We start from the raw sequence: 14,070 nt of genomic DNA, 5'->3' as shown, positions 1-14,070 counted from the left end.
CTGTTCTGGAGACCTATGTAGCATGTTTTGGGTTGATAAACCAACTGTCCTTTTGCGTTACCGTCCTTTTGTCTGATTGTCAAGTATGCTTGGAAATCATAGAGAGGATACAGTTCCAAAATATAATATAATTGTGGTATTGTTAAAAATGGTGTGTCTCAGGCAACCAGCCAATTTCATGTCATGTTCATACTTTATCACTAGATAAATGCAGCAGTCAAATTTCCCAACCCACCAAGCTTGTTTTGCTAGTGCTATAAGTAGCCACTGATGTTTTAAGCCTTTTGATTTTTTAGTATCTGATCAAATTTCTTTGTGTACACACAAATAAAAAATTACTGTAAAATGAACTGAATGATGATGAGGAGTTTGTGTTTTTCTATTTATTCTGTGAGTATTTTTTATTTTTATTTTTTCAAACTAACTGTGCATGCTCCTCTGTGTGCTGTTTCAGATTGGCCGTTTCTTTGGTGAAGTGGACGGCTCTGTCATGGCTTCCCTGCTCAAGATGGGCATGTATAAGAAGTAGGACATTTTCTTATATTATTTTATCTTATTTAAGTCCATCCCATTGACTGTAGTGAACTTGGTGAACCTTATGGTGTAGACTAGAGATAATAAAATTAATTAAATTATATAACTGACCATATTATTGTTTTTCTGGTAGGATTTCCTTGTTTGACTACCAGGCCATGTGTAAAAACAGCCACCACTCTCACAGCAGCGCTCGGCCTCTTCTGAGTGTAAGTACTATTAGTGTAAAAAAAACATTAAATATTCACTGGTTTTAACTGTATTAACTTGTCATTCTTTGTATAGCCTTTTTATGGAATCGTTGCATTGATCAGATGGTTCTTCTCCCATGCACTGATGTAAGTGTGAACGAACTTCAATTACCGTTGCCATTAAATAAATCATTTTCATAAATTACAAGAAATATAATTCATGTTTGTTTCTATTCCAAAGGTTTCTTCTGGACTTTAACTTCTGTGGGCTTTGGCACTCTGATTATTTTGTGGAAGGTATCACTTTTTTAGACCTACAATAATACACTTAACAGGACTCAGAATAAAACTATTACAACCTTTTGAATGTCCTTCTCATCTTTAAGATAACACTAAACTAAATAACAAAGCATGTACTGTACTATCATTTCTGTATTTGCCATTCTTTATGGAGCTCAACTGTGACCACCCACCCGTAGACTTAAAGGGCCCGTAGTACACTATGTTCTAGATTTATTTTATGTTGTTTTATTTTAATATTGTTTCTTCACACACCTTGAATATTTAGGCTGAATTCTTCTCTCAAACTGAAAACACTCTCTTCTACCTTGTGATGTCATGTTGCAATACAGGAAGTGCTCCACTGTTTTTAAACTTCATACACATTCACTAGAATTATTTTGATTATTCCAGCTCTATAATATCCAATCTCTACTCAAAAAATGTACAAGGTAGCTGTTGTAAACCACTGCTTCATGACATCATAAGGTGGAACAGAGCAATTTGAGCTTTGGAGATGTAGACAGACAAATAATAAAGGGTTTCTCAAACATGTGTGAATGAAACCAAAACATAACTCTATGTTTTTGAGGAGGTAATGGCATTTTAACATGGCTTAAAGTCACGAGAGTCCATTTAGTGTAATATGGGACCTTTAAAAAATTATACATTTGCTTGGAGTGAATCTATATTTGAAAATGCCTTTAAACTCTTTTTATCAAAGTTTTCAAAAAGTCTATGGGGAAAAATAACAAATTTACTTTCAGAACAGGCATTGAAGTGGGAGCGACTGTAGAGCTCCATTACTGAATCCCATTGTGAAGTCATTGGTGTTGTATTACATTGTTCTTCTTGTCACATTATGTCCTGTGTCCTATCCTCTTCATATGACCTCTTCATCATCATCTTCATCATTGTGTCCATGCTTGGGTGTTTGGTGTCTTCATCTGATCATGTCACCATTAGCCAAGGCGGGATATCATACCAGTGAGTACAGATCGGAGCAGGAGCTAAGGTAAACTGTAGTACAATGGTATGTGAATAACTTTGTGTGTGTATTTGTGTGTAGGTCATAAACAGAAGAAGGTGGAGGCGTACATTCCCTGTGAGACTGGGTATCCTGGGTTCATGTACGATCCCAGTGTGAAGGAAGCCAACAGTCTTATCAAGTGTGGACGCTGCCAGAAGTACGAACAACTACTTTTATCTGTTCGAATTAGTATCACAATATCCACTAACTCAGTGTTTGGAATACAGGAAATATACAGATAGTTTCTTAGTATGCATGTTCAAGTGAATGTCATTTGGGTAAATTACAATCATCACATAAAAAGCAAATATTCCATTGTTGCTTTGGCAAACTTGTGACTTCACCAGGTCGAGTTATAGGTCAGATCTGTGTACTTTTAGAATGCATGTTTTTCAGGTTCAAGTTTAATGCTGTACTGTGGAACATTCCAGGCAAAGCAGTAACATTTACATTGAAACAAGCAGATGCTTTACCCTCCAATAAAAATGTTTACCATACTCTCAAAACCTAAATAATTATAAAAATATGGTAAGTAACAATGCTATAATGGTATGATGATCTCTTGTGTATGTTGTTGCCCCCTGCAGGATGTTCGTGGTGCAGCAGATCCCAGACAGTAACCTGGTGCTGGTGGTGACTCAGGCTGACTGTGACTGCTCTCGTCAGTATGGTGCGATCCTGCTGCAGCCCAAAGACATCAAATATATCCTTTACCTACAGACAGACAAAGGGCAGTGGACGCACGCAACTATGATAATAATACACAGTTTGTTCATCTTTCAGTCGCATTGGATAATGCACACAGTCCTCAAGAGGGCAGCATTGATTGATTATTTATTAAAGATAAAATATTCTGATCACAGTGTTGACAAACATATTATCATTAATTTTAAATATTGTTGGGAGGCTCCAAAAAGCCCCAACAGTGTTATCATTTATTTTATATTCCAAAGTTTTAAGATTGCATGCTTCTGCAAAAACGTAAAAGTATTTAGTAGAAGGGAGAGCGGCTTGATATATTGAAACATATTGTTTTCGATACTAACCTTGTCAGCAAGATGAATTCTGGAGATTTTTGTGAGTTCATAAACTCTTGAGAATCCATCTTGTTTTTAGAAGAAATAATACAGACTAGTTTGTGAAAAACATGCAGAGGGAAGCGATTTGTGCATTTGTGGACAGGTAAGATATCTGTGCTTTTCTCTCAACTGGATTTAACAAAAGTGATTTTTTGGCTTGTTCCACTATTGTGATGCTTCAATCAATCAAAGTGTTCTGCGAGAGCCATCCCAGACTGATGTGTAGAACTCTATTCAGAGGGCTACACATATAAATCTGGCAAGAGCCAGGTTATTCCGGTATAGCCTTGGCAAAACAACAGATTGTAGGACAAATTTTTGTTTAATAGCTGTTAATTATAGTACTAGTAATAATTCAGTGTATGGTACTAGCTATAGTCTGAGGAGTCATATTTCCCTTAACATCAGTGAACATAATGCCACACTCAAATGTAACAGGATGAAGTCACAGAAAGTACGACGTAGACCAGAGTCCTGCCACGCCTATCACCCAAAGGTCTGTGCTGGCTATACTGACTATTCAATCTTTTTTATGACTTAAATGTTTATTAATTTTATGTTTCAGCCAAAACAAAATTGGTATTGGGCCTGATTAACATTTGGATTTTAAATTGCTGAGAGACATTGGCTGTAGTAGTGTATACTGTTGTTGTGTCCATGCCAAAATACTTAGTGGAAGATTGGTGTTGGTCTGAGGGACCGTTGCCATAAACTGGCAGCTTTGCGTCTGTCAGTCTGCCCCAGGGCAGCTGTGGTTGCAGTAGTAGCTTGCCGCACTCAGCTGCAGTTTGTCTGTGAACTTGAAGAAAAGTAAATCAGAAGATATTTTTTATGATAGCGAAGTATCTATTTAATCTAAGCTGTGGGAATAGCATGTAATTAATTATCCTAACTGACTAATTTTTATTTTCAGGAGAATGCTAAAGACTGTGGAGGTGCAAATGCCATTTCTCTGTCTCTGTCCCTCTTCTCTGCATCTCTGCTCATTTCACTACTCCGACATCACTGGACTTAAACCAATAGAAAGCGTCTCCAGACCAGTCTTCAAGACGGAGGAGCTGTGTTTTTCTGACTAAAGCCAAAGGACTGCTGACTTTGAAAGCCTCACCTCAAGAGAAAAAGGGCTATTACTTTTATAGTTTATCAGACTGACCTGTGCTTTACTCTGGTCTGTGTCAGCTCTGCAGGAGAGGACTTATGGACAGTGAAGGGAGACACAGTGCCCCCTTCTGGGCATGTGAAACCAGTGCAGCTCGAGGAGAAACGTTGCCATTATTACGCTGAGAATGTAGCATCTTTGTAGTTTTTGATACTTGTATATACATAAAGTTTTACATTAATTTTAAAAACATGTGGAATTATGGAAATATTTTTAATGTATACTAAGCAGGACTAAAAATGATCATGAGTGTTCAAATGGTACAGTGTATTCAAGTAAGTTTATTTAAAAATCCTTAACAATTGCATCATATTATATTATACCAAATATTTAAAAATAGCTAAACAATTATTGATATGAGAATATGGTAAAACAAATGCAGGGTTGTTGCCTTTAAGTGAGATTTTAGAGACATGAATGTGCTAAAGCTTTGGTCAGAATCCTCCAGATGGTGTTTTGTTTAGGTGCTAAAAAAAAAAAAAAAAAAAAAAAAAGAGTATGAAAATAAAGAAATACTTCTATTCTGTGTATTATTATTTCAGATTTTGTCCAACTAGTTTTTTGGGGTTTTTTTAAGTTAATGTATGGTTCTGATTCATGTTCCACAAAGGGTAATTTAAGAGGACGCAAAACATAGGCAACATGTATATTCAGTAGACTTAATGGTACACTCAGTAACTTCTCAAATGAATGGTAGCCACTATGGAGATGTCTTTGCTTTGCCTGAATGTTCCACAATATGGCATTAAGCTTATATTTTTGCATTTCTTCAATCACAGGTGTTTTTATTGCACATACCTAAAAACATGTACATGTGTCTTCTATCCACCGATCTAACCAGTAATCTGACCTGGTGGCTTGTCTCCCTGGAGATAAGATGCGTATAAAGTTATACTGTGTAGCATTCCAAAAAAATTACTCCATGACTAAAGGCAAGCAAGTGGGCAGACCCTTCACATATTACATGAACTGTTTAGTTAAAATGTATACACTCAACAGGCAGATGTTTCAATTGTGTTATAATATTTAAATGTGCTTATCTTTGGACAAAGACAAACTATAAGACACATTTTTCAAACTAGCTTGACTAAGACAACCAAATGCAGTGAAGTAACCCACTCTTCTGTCTAAAAAGAGAGCTTACAAATTCTGTAAGAGCTTTTATTAAATTATTCGTACATTTAGGGCTCATGACACTTTTTAGATCAGTCAAAACGATGGTGATGTTTAGCAGCTTCTTTGTCACAGAAACAGCAAATACAATGGAGCTCCAAACCAGTGTGGACAGGTCACATAGGAAACCGCAGCCACGATAAAATGTCACTGGAATCCACTTTGTAAAAATACTCGGATACTCCTGCAGACACGTGGGCTGCATGTTTCAAATATTTACTTTATATAAAATAAATACAAAAAACTAAAGGAATTCAGTTCATTCACAATATCACTGTGAGAGATTTGGAACAGGACACTGCTGTTGGTTGATTCATTTTAAGGCATTTGAAGTATCGGGGGTAAGAGCCTGGTTGACATCAGGACAAAATCTTGTAGAATATTGGAAAATGTTTTATTGTTGATTTGACTACCGGTCTTATATTTGTAACATTATGCACTGAAATACTGCATTGTAAGCGAATAATATGAGCTAATATAGAGTAACACCAATAACCAAGGTGATATGCTCCACTTTTCATAGTGGGATATGGATGTTTTCATGACGCATTTATGCAATTTTTCCAATGGAATGTATGTCACGTACTTGGTTGGCTGTTCCACAGTATGGTGAGTGTGGTGTTTCTTTATTTAAAAAACACCTTTCAAAAACATGCATTCTTACAGGAGCACACCTCTCAACAGATCTGACCTATATACTTGGCCTGGTGGCATCACCTGAATTTCTATATCGAAAGATAACTTAAAAGCCTTAATGTGGGAAAGCCGAGGCAAAAAAAGAACATCTCCATGGAGACAAGCGTGTGACAGACCCTCCACCAAAAAAGCTGCATAGTGCACCTTTAAAATGCGTATTACTTTATTATTATTATATTTTCATATAATACCCTCAGAATATTTCTTTATCGCAGAAATTAAATAATTTCCATTAGTTTGACCAATCTATGTTATTTGTATATCTAAATAAAGCTTATCTTTCAGAATGGTTGCATATGATAGAATATGAAAGATGAAACATGAAATTGAAAAGCATAGTGTCAACACACATTAAGCAGAGTACTTCCTGACATCCCCAGGCTCTGTGCAGAGTACTGTATACTTGATCTGTGATCTGTGTTTGTCCATGTTATACAGCCTGTTGTTTTTGGCTGTTGTCCTCGCTCTCCTCCGTGGCTCCTCTCTCCTGGTTCCAGTCCCTTAAACCTTCAGGTAAAGTCGTATCCTCCTCAAAGCTGCCAGTCCCTTCCACAAACTCCTCATAAGTGGACTTCTCCTCAAAGGGACGTGGGCCCAACAGTTCCACCATGTCTGCTTTGTCCAGCACCTCCTTCTCCAGAAGACGCTTCCCAACCTGAAAAACAAAATAATACTCAAAATCAGAGCCACTGTGCTATTTAAATGTAAATGTGTAAAGTGACAAATTCCAACTTGAGATATATACTTCTATTACAATCTATTACAATTTTCTATAATTTTGAAGGTGTAAAATTAAAAAAATATATCCAACCATTTTAGTTTCATGAAATTCAAAGACTCAAAATTGCAGTGAAAAAAATTACTTGACCCCCTGTTGTATACATGGCTAAAATATGATGGACTTTACATGATGATACTTGATGCTACCTTGCATTTTATTATTGAATCATTTCATGTTAACTTCAAACAAGTCAAGTACCCAAGAATAAATAGACCAGTGTTGAAGAGTAAAAAGTCTTGATTCAAAAACGTGTAATCCTCACCATTTCCACCATGTCCTTCTTGTCCTGGATGAGCTGAAGCGTGCGTTGGTAGGCGCGGTCCACAAGCTCCCTCACCTCCTGGTCGATCATCTCAGCTGTGGCCTCGCTGTAGGGCTTCTCCAGGACCATCTCTCCCTGACGAGGCAGGTCAAACGACAACTGGCCCACCTTCTCACTCATCCCAAACTGTACAATCTGTGGAGGAGAGACGCACAAAAAAAACACACATATTTAATTATATGTTATGTTGATATTATTGTGGAGGAAATAAATGTATTGAGAGGTTTAGTGCCTCAAAGGAAAATACGAGATAAATTACATCAGTGGAATGTAACGGTAACACAGCTTTTTTCATATTAAGTTTAGCTGTCCACAGAAATACAATACAATAAAATACAAGTTTAAACTTCAAATGAGTGATTAGCACATTGAGTATTAAAATTCAGGTTCACAGTCCACCAAACATTTTCATCTTAAAGCCACGAATTACTAATTTCAAGACAGTATGGTGCAGATTTTAAGCAGGGAGAAGGGATGGAGGGAAAATGTATAAAATTGTTTAATTTGGTTATTACTGTTTACTTAGTAGAATAAATGAAACAGAAATCTGACTTAAGACATGATGAATTACATTCGGGTGAAAAATGTAAAACTGTATATACCTGAGCATACGCAGACTGGGTGACCTTCTTGAGGTCATCCTGTGCTCCGGTGGTGACTCTCCCAAAGAAGACCTGCTCTGCCACTCGCCCTCCCAGCATCATACACATGCGGTCAAACAGCTGCTCCTTACTGTACAGGTACTGCTCCCGGGGTAAGTACTGAGCATAACCTAAACCTTTACCCCGTGGGATGATTGACACCTGCATACAGAGAGAAGATGGTTGAGAGAAGATGGTAGGAAGAAGGTGGTAGCAGAAAAGGTTTTAAATGTGAAACCTTATTTCAGATTAATGCACCTTGAGCAAAGGGTCGGCGTGCTCTAAAAACCAGCCCACTATGGCATGGCCCGCTTCATGATACGCCACAGTCTTCTTCTCTGTGGGCTGCAGCACTTGGGTTTTCTTTTCTAGACCTGAACACACACGAACACACACACACACACACACCCACACCGACACCCACCCACACCCACACACACACACACACACACACACACACAGTTTTAAAAATGGTTAAATGGTAACAATTGCAGTGTTTTTCTAACAGTCATTGGACTGGACTCATTAAAAGTAGACCTGCTTTGGGAACAAAAATCTAATCACATTTTTCTGTAGCACTGCAGTATATTAAAAACAATAGGATTCTATTCAAAGTGCACATTGTAAACAACTTCAGGAGCAGTGACATTTGTGAGAAGACTCAAATATGAAGTGACAAACTAAATCCATTCAATCACACATATCAGGCATGAAAACGGGTCAGGGGTGAAAAAGCTGAGAAGGGTGCGACGTGGCCTCTGTGTGTGTGTGTGTGTGTGTGTTGGGGGGGGGCATTAATCAAGACCAAGACCAGTCCAAGACCACAGGGTCCCGAGACAAGACCAAGACATCTGAGAGCTGATACCGAGACATGACCAAGAGCACAGTCCATCAAAACCAAATCGAGACCATCTTTGTCATTTTCTGCATTTATTTGTATTTTACAGTTATTATGGCACATATATATCAGTGTTTTTTATAAATCTACCTCCATTTATCCGATTAATTTTAATTTAGGCCTAAAATAAGCCAATCAAACTGTATTGCACTTAAACACTGTGTCCCCTTTCTGGACCCTTCTTTAGAGAACTTTCACCGGCACTTTGCAGAAAACTGCTTCAAAGTGAATAAACTGGGTAGGATTCTTAAACCTGTTTTTTCAAATTCCAACCTGGATAATAATAATAAAAATAAAACTTTTCTCATCGAATCTACACGATTCAAGTAGGTCACCTGTTTCGGCTTCAAAATGGCAAATTTCGCCGAAAGGTGTGAAATGCCTTCCATATACAGACCTAAAGCATAATAGCCAGACACCATTACGGTTATGCACGTATGCTCACTCACCTCCTATAACTCGGTCAATGGCTTGTTCAAAGTGTTTGCCATTGACGGCTGGGTTCAGATGTCTGGCAGCGATCAGTGCAGCCTCATTACAGACATTAGCAATATCGGCTCCTTATGAAAGAGAATACATTCAACACTTTAAAAAATAAAGACAAAGGATATGTTGTTCACAAAATAACATGGAACATTTTTAAAAGGTATCATCAAAACATTTTAAGAAAAAAATGAAAATAAGAAATTGCTGTTAAATCATCCAAATATTTCTATACTTTGTCTCTTAACTATACAGGTCATTCATTTTTCTGCAATACTTGACCCAACACAAACACTTTTCTGATGGACTGCAAAAATATACTCATCAAACACACTGACACATACTTATCACCTTTATAGTCGTTTTGGATTGACACAAAAACAGTAAAATACCTGTGAAGCCCGGCGTAGCAGCAGCCATCTTCCTGGCGAGGGCATCCTTGTCCAGGCTGGGGTCCAGTTTGATTGGCCGTAGGTGGACTTTGAAAATGGACGCTCTTCCCTTGATGTCCGGAGGCCCTATGAAGATCTGTCTGTCAAAACGCCCCGGCCTCATCAGAGCCGGGTCCAGGATGTCTGGGCGGTTAGTGCCAGCCAGGACCACCACATTTGTAGCAGTGTTGAAGCCTGGGAGAAAAAGGTTTGATAACTAAAATCTTAGACTTAGACTGCTGCCCCCGCGACCCGGCCCCGGATAAGCGGAAGAAAATGGATGGATGGAACTAAAATCTTGCCATGTGACACAACTGCAAAGTCTCCACTTGTATAGTTTAAAATTGAGCTAGATTGTCCTGGATTATGGTTAATATTCCTGTAATTACCGAGTTTCTCTTTTTTTTTTTCTTTTTTTTTTTTTTTTTACAATTTCTTAGACAAAGGTGTGATTGTTGTCTTAGTGGGAGCTGGTAAGTCAAAATGCAATGCAAAGTTAGTTGTCCAAATTTCTATGACAAATGAAAAATTAAAATCAACTACTGGTACAAGACATTTTGTTTTTTGAGGATGACATTCTATTATTTAAGTAGCTTTTGCAATTTCATAATTGTCTACAGTTAAATAGTAATTTTCCAAGTTTAGTGCTTATTGAAGTTTTCTAGAATGCTAAATCCATTTGAAGAAGAGCATTTTTACACACCATCCATTTCTACGAGCAGCTGGTTCAGAGTGTTCTCTTGTTCACTTTGACCTCCAAAGTTTCCTCCTCCTCTCTTCCTCCCGACAGCATCAATCTCATCAATGAACAGGATACAAGGCGCATTCTTCCTGGCCATCGCAAACATGTCTCTTACCTGGATAAGAATACAATTATCATAATGACTTTTACAAGCAATCTGCTATGATAAAAACTGAAACATTTTACGTATACTGCACTTATGGTAATAATATAATACTATACTAATATCTCTGATTCTCCCTTTTGTACTCAATACTCAACTGTCAAATCACATCTATTGAGAAGAAAGACCCATTTGCTCCTCTCTTATGGCCAGGATGCACAACTGAGGAGTAATTTTTTTACTGAATTATTATTAAAATGTATCCCTTTACTTACCCTGGCAGGTCCCACTCCCACAAACATCTCCAGAAACTCAGATCCATTGACAGTGATAAAAGGGACATTGGCCTCTCCAGCTGTGGCTTTGGCCAAGAGTGTCTTCCCTGTACCTGGAGGACCAGACAGCACTGCACCCTGGGATAGTAATCAAAAGTCAGTAAGAAATCATCATTACTATGATAACATAAATACACAAATGGCCTCTCCAAGTGCACTCTTAACCAAGTTGCAAGAAAAGACTTACATATTTTTTATTAAAATTAGTTTTCCTATTGAAATTTTAGCATTGTGGCAATACTAAAATTATTATGGTGACAGGACTTAAAGTACATTCTTCAGACATCTTGTTTTACAATAATACATTCTATATATAACACTTTCTCTCAAAGATACTTTTACTTGTACATGAAGAGATAGAATGACAAGCCATACAAGTGTACCTTGGGAATCTTGGCTCCCAGGTCCTGGTACTGCTGTGGGTTCTTTAGGAAGTTCACAAACTCCAGGATCTCCAACTTGGCCTCCTCACACCCAGCTACATCTTTGAACTTCACGTCTATATTATCCTTCAACATTTTAGCAGTAGATTCGCTCATGCTGAAAGGCCCGCCCCTCCCCGCACCCGGGCCTCCTCCCATTGGTCCTCGCCGTAGAGTGAAAAGCAGGAAACCAATCAGCAACAGCGTGGGGACCATGCTTATTAGAAATGATCTGTCAGGAAACAAGACACAAAAAGAAAAAAGTAGAAAAATTATGTCTCTTTTTATTTTAAATGCATCAGATAGTTAGTTAGTTGTTAATATGAATGTCCAAGGTGAACTGACCCATCACTCTCTGTGCTGTAGACCACGGCAGGCCGGTGTGATGGTTCTAAGCCCAGTCCTGAGTGAGCTGCTTCCAGGTTCCTCTCAAACGTGTCCACACTCCCAATGTTGAACCACACATAATTCTGAAAGAGTTGTAATTTTTACATAAATATGTAGCACGGATCAGCTTGATTTGTGTAGTATTGAGTTTCCCATTAACAGAGGAGACTACGACGGCTCCCAGTGTCACTTTTTTTCCCGCATTGTCTGATAAATTCATTTGTATTAAAAATTATCTTTTTTTCTTGTTGTATTATGAATAGAAGTAACTTTTTTTTAAAAATACTAGAGGCAATAAGACAGACTACAGTAGTACAGTAGTAGTAGTAGTAGTAGTAGTAGTAGTAGTAGTAGTAGTAGTAGTATAGCAGAAGCAATATCATTCTTACCGTAGTATCAGCTCCTGGTATCAAAATTACCCTGACATATTGTTTATTTACAACTTCTAATCGCTCCACCTACAGAAAAAAAAACATGATTAAATAACTGCATACAACAATGCATCACGTGACAGGAATATGTAAGCGCTTTTAGTGCCTTAAAGGTGGAAAAGGGCTGCATAAAAATGTTTACCAATATAATTTTAATACTTTTTCATTGGAACATATTTTAGTACAGGACACTCACCAATCCTCTGCCGAGGTAGCGATGTACAAAATCCTTCCAGCTGATCTCTCGGCCACTATCTCTGAAATTGAAATAGAGCAGAACAGAACAGACGCCGGCCACAGTGATGGCCATATAACGGAAGTCCTTCTCGTCCCACGGAAAGTCGCCCTGGACAAAATAAAATTATAGACATTTAGTGAGTGTGACAGAGTATAGCAAAATGATGGATCAAAACCTTTTGCATTCGGCTCCACCAGTCCTTCCCTCCTCCTTTCTTTCCTCGACCTCCACCTGGTCCACCTGTTCCACCTCCTGGGGCCCCACTTGGCTTACCATCTAAAAATCACACAACAGCACATCTTCAGTAACAGAATATATTAACTGCTTATTGATAATAAGTAAAGTTTTTTTTTTTTTTACCTTTGGGCTCTGTGGAGTAAAGTCTTCTCTGTGCTAAACGAAGTCTGTGGCGGGATAGGAAGTCAGCTCGATTCAGACACAAATTCTGGAAAAGTCCAACACATTTACATATTACAGAAAAGTCAAATAACATTTTGCTGACAAGAGAAACTTTTCTACTCTTAAAGGTGTGCTATGTAATATTCTGTTGGAGGGTCTGCGATCTGCTGGTCTCCATGGAGATGTTCTTGCTTTGGCTGGGATCTTCCACAGTATATTAACTGATCCATCTCCATAGAGAAAAGCAGGCCACATGCAATAAAGTTACAGGTCTCATCTGTGAAGAGGCAGTCATAGTCAAAGCCAGAATGTTTTTAAGGTATTTGTTTGAAAAAAATCCAGAAAAATAATGTCAAGGGAATATTGTGGAATATTCAAGGTAAAATAATAACGTCCCACAACAAAAGAGTTTCATTATATGTTATCTGCCAGTATTCAATTGCTTAGTTACTTGCCTAGAAAAATGCCAACTTAGCCTGACTAAGGAGAAAAAAGGGATGACAAACAAGTAGCATGATGTCATAACGTCAAATAATATTTTTGTTCTTATATGGATAAGGTTACGGCATCAGACTCAAAATTTGTCAAATCACTTCATTAAGATTTCAAATACAAATCTGGTTAGAAACTAAACAAAACGTCTTAATCATACAATTTCCTAATGCCAAGTTTTGCTAAGTAGCCATAGCCTAGCATAGATTAGCCGCGGCTGTACCGAGTAATATTTTTATTTACATCAGTTTTAGCCGAATGAAAGGAGGGCAAATTATAACTGTGGAGTAATAAATTTGCGAGTCTTGTGAATAAAGCTGCTCTGTTTGGGTATCTCGACCTTGGCATAGTTGATTTTCATAATAGGATTTGGCAACATGGTTCATCAGACCCTCTACTTCAAGATAACAAAACGACATTCAGAGTAATAATAATGTATACATTAGCGCTGTTAATTCCGTGTTACAATATCCACAATTGGATCCTAATTTTAACACCGCGACCTCAGTCTTACTTACCCGGGCAACGCTACTCCTGAATCCGACTGAGGAGACTCGTCCTGCGGCTACGGCACTGAGGAATCCTCGGACTCCTCCTGCTCTGTGGAGGGGCAGAGCGGCGGCGGAGAGAAGCCTCAGTAGCGGTGACATCCTCCCACAGCCCCCTACCAAAACTGTCTTTAAAAATAGTTGTGCTTTGATGCTTTTAATTCGCTCTCCCACGCCTCATCTTGTAACAGTGTGCAGTGTTATTGAACAGGAGCTGCAGCATGTGAAATGTCAACGGGAGAGTGATGTAAAAACAAGAGGCTGTCCGCGCTTATG

General features: G+C 38.2%; 2 protein-coding genes across 2 annotated transcripts in view; one reads left to right on the top strand and one right to left on the bottom strand.

Moving 5' to 3' along the window:
* LOC110166781 (voltage-dependent calcium channel subunit alpha-2/delta-4-like) overlaps window positions 1-4,128 on the top strand; it is a 54,751-nt gene extending 50,623 nt beyond the window's left edge. The window contains 9 exon segments of the mRNA XM_020932084.2: window positions 455-525; window positions 668-743; window positions 820-872; window positions 967-1,022; window positions 1,971-1,991; window positions 2,074-2,191; window positions 2,622-2,737; window positions 3,527-3,609; window positions 4,027-4,128. Coding sequence (XP_020787743.2) covers window positions 455-525; window positions 668-743; window positions 820-872; window positions 967-1,022; window positions 1,971-1,991; window positions 2,074-2,191; window positions 2,622-2,737; window positions 3,527-3,609; window positions 4,027-4,128 — 696 coding nt within the window.
* A 405-nt stretch (window positions 4,129-4,533) lies between these two features.
* Window positions 4,534-14,036, bottom strand: afg3l1 (AFG3-like AAA ATPase 1). The gene is made up of 15 exons (XM_055155268.1): window positions 13,765-14,036; window positions 12,716-12,800; window positions 12,531-12,631; window positions 12,314-12,463; window positions 12,076-12,144; window positions 11,645-11,769; window positions 11,261-11,531; window positions 10,818-10,955; window positions 10,401-10,554; window positions 9,659-9,892; window positions 9,233-9,343; window positions 8,144-8,259; window positions 7,847-8,047; window positions 7,185-7,379; window positions 4,534-6,796 (listed from the first exon to the last, which is right to left on the bottom strand). Exons 1-15 carry the CDS (start codon window positions 13,894-13,896, stop codon window positions 6,572-6,574), a joined length of 2,307 nt encoding a protein of 768 aa, XP_055011243.1. The 5' UTR covers window positions 13,897-14,036; the 3' UTR covers window positions 4,534-6,571.
* Between the last annotated feature and the right edge of the window lie 34 nt (window positions 14,037-14,070).

This window comes from Boleophthalmus pectinirostris, unplaced genomic scaffold, assembly GCF_026225935.1.
Source record: "Boleophthalmus pectinirostris isolate CB_2022bp ecotype Guang Dong unplaced genomic scaffold, ASM2622593v1 HiC_scaffold_2, whole genome shotgun sequence".
In the NCBI taxonomy this organism is placed as follows: domain Eukaryota; kingdom Metazoa; phylum Chordata; class Actinopteri; order Gobiiformes; family Gobiidae; genus Boleophthalmus; species Boleophthalmus pectinirostris.
This window is presented reverse-complemented; position numbering and strand designations above follow the sequence as displayed.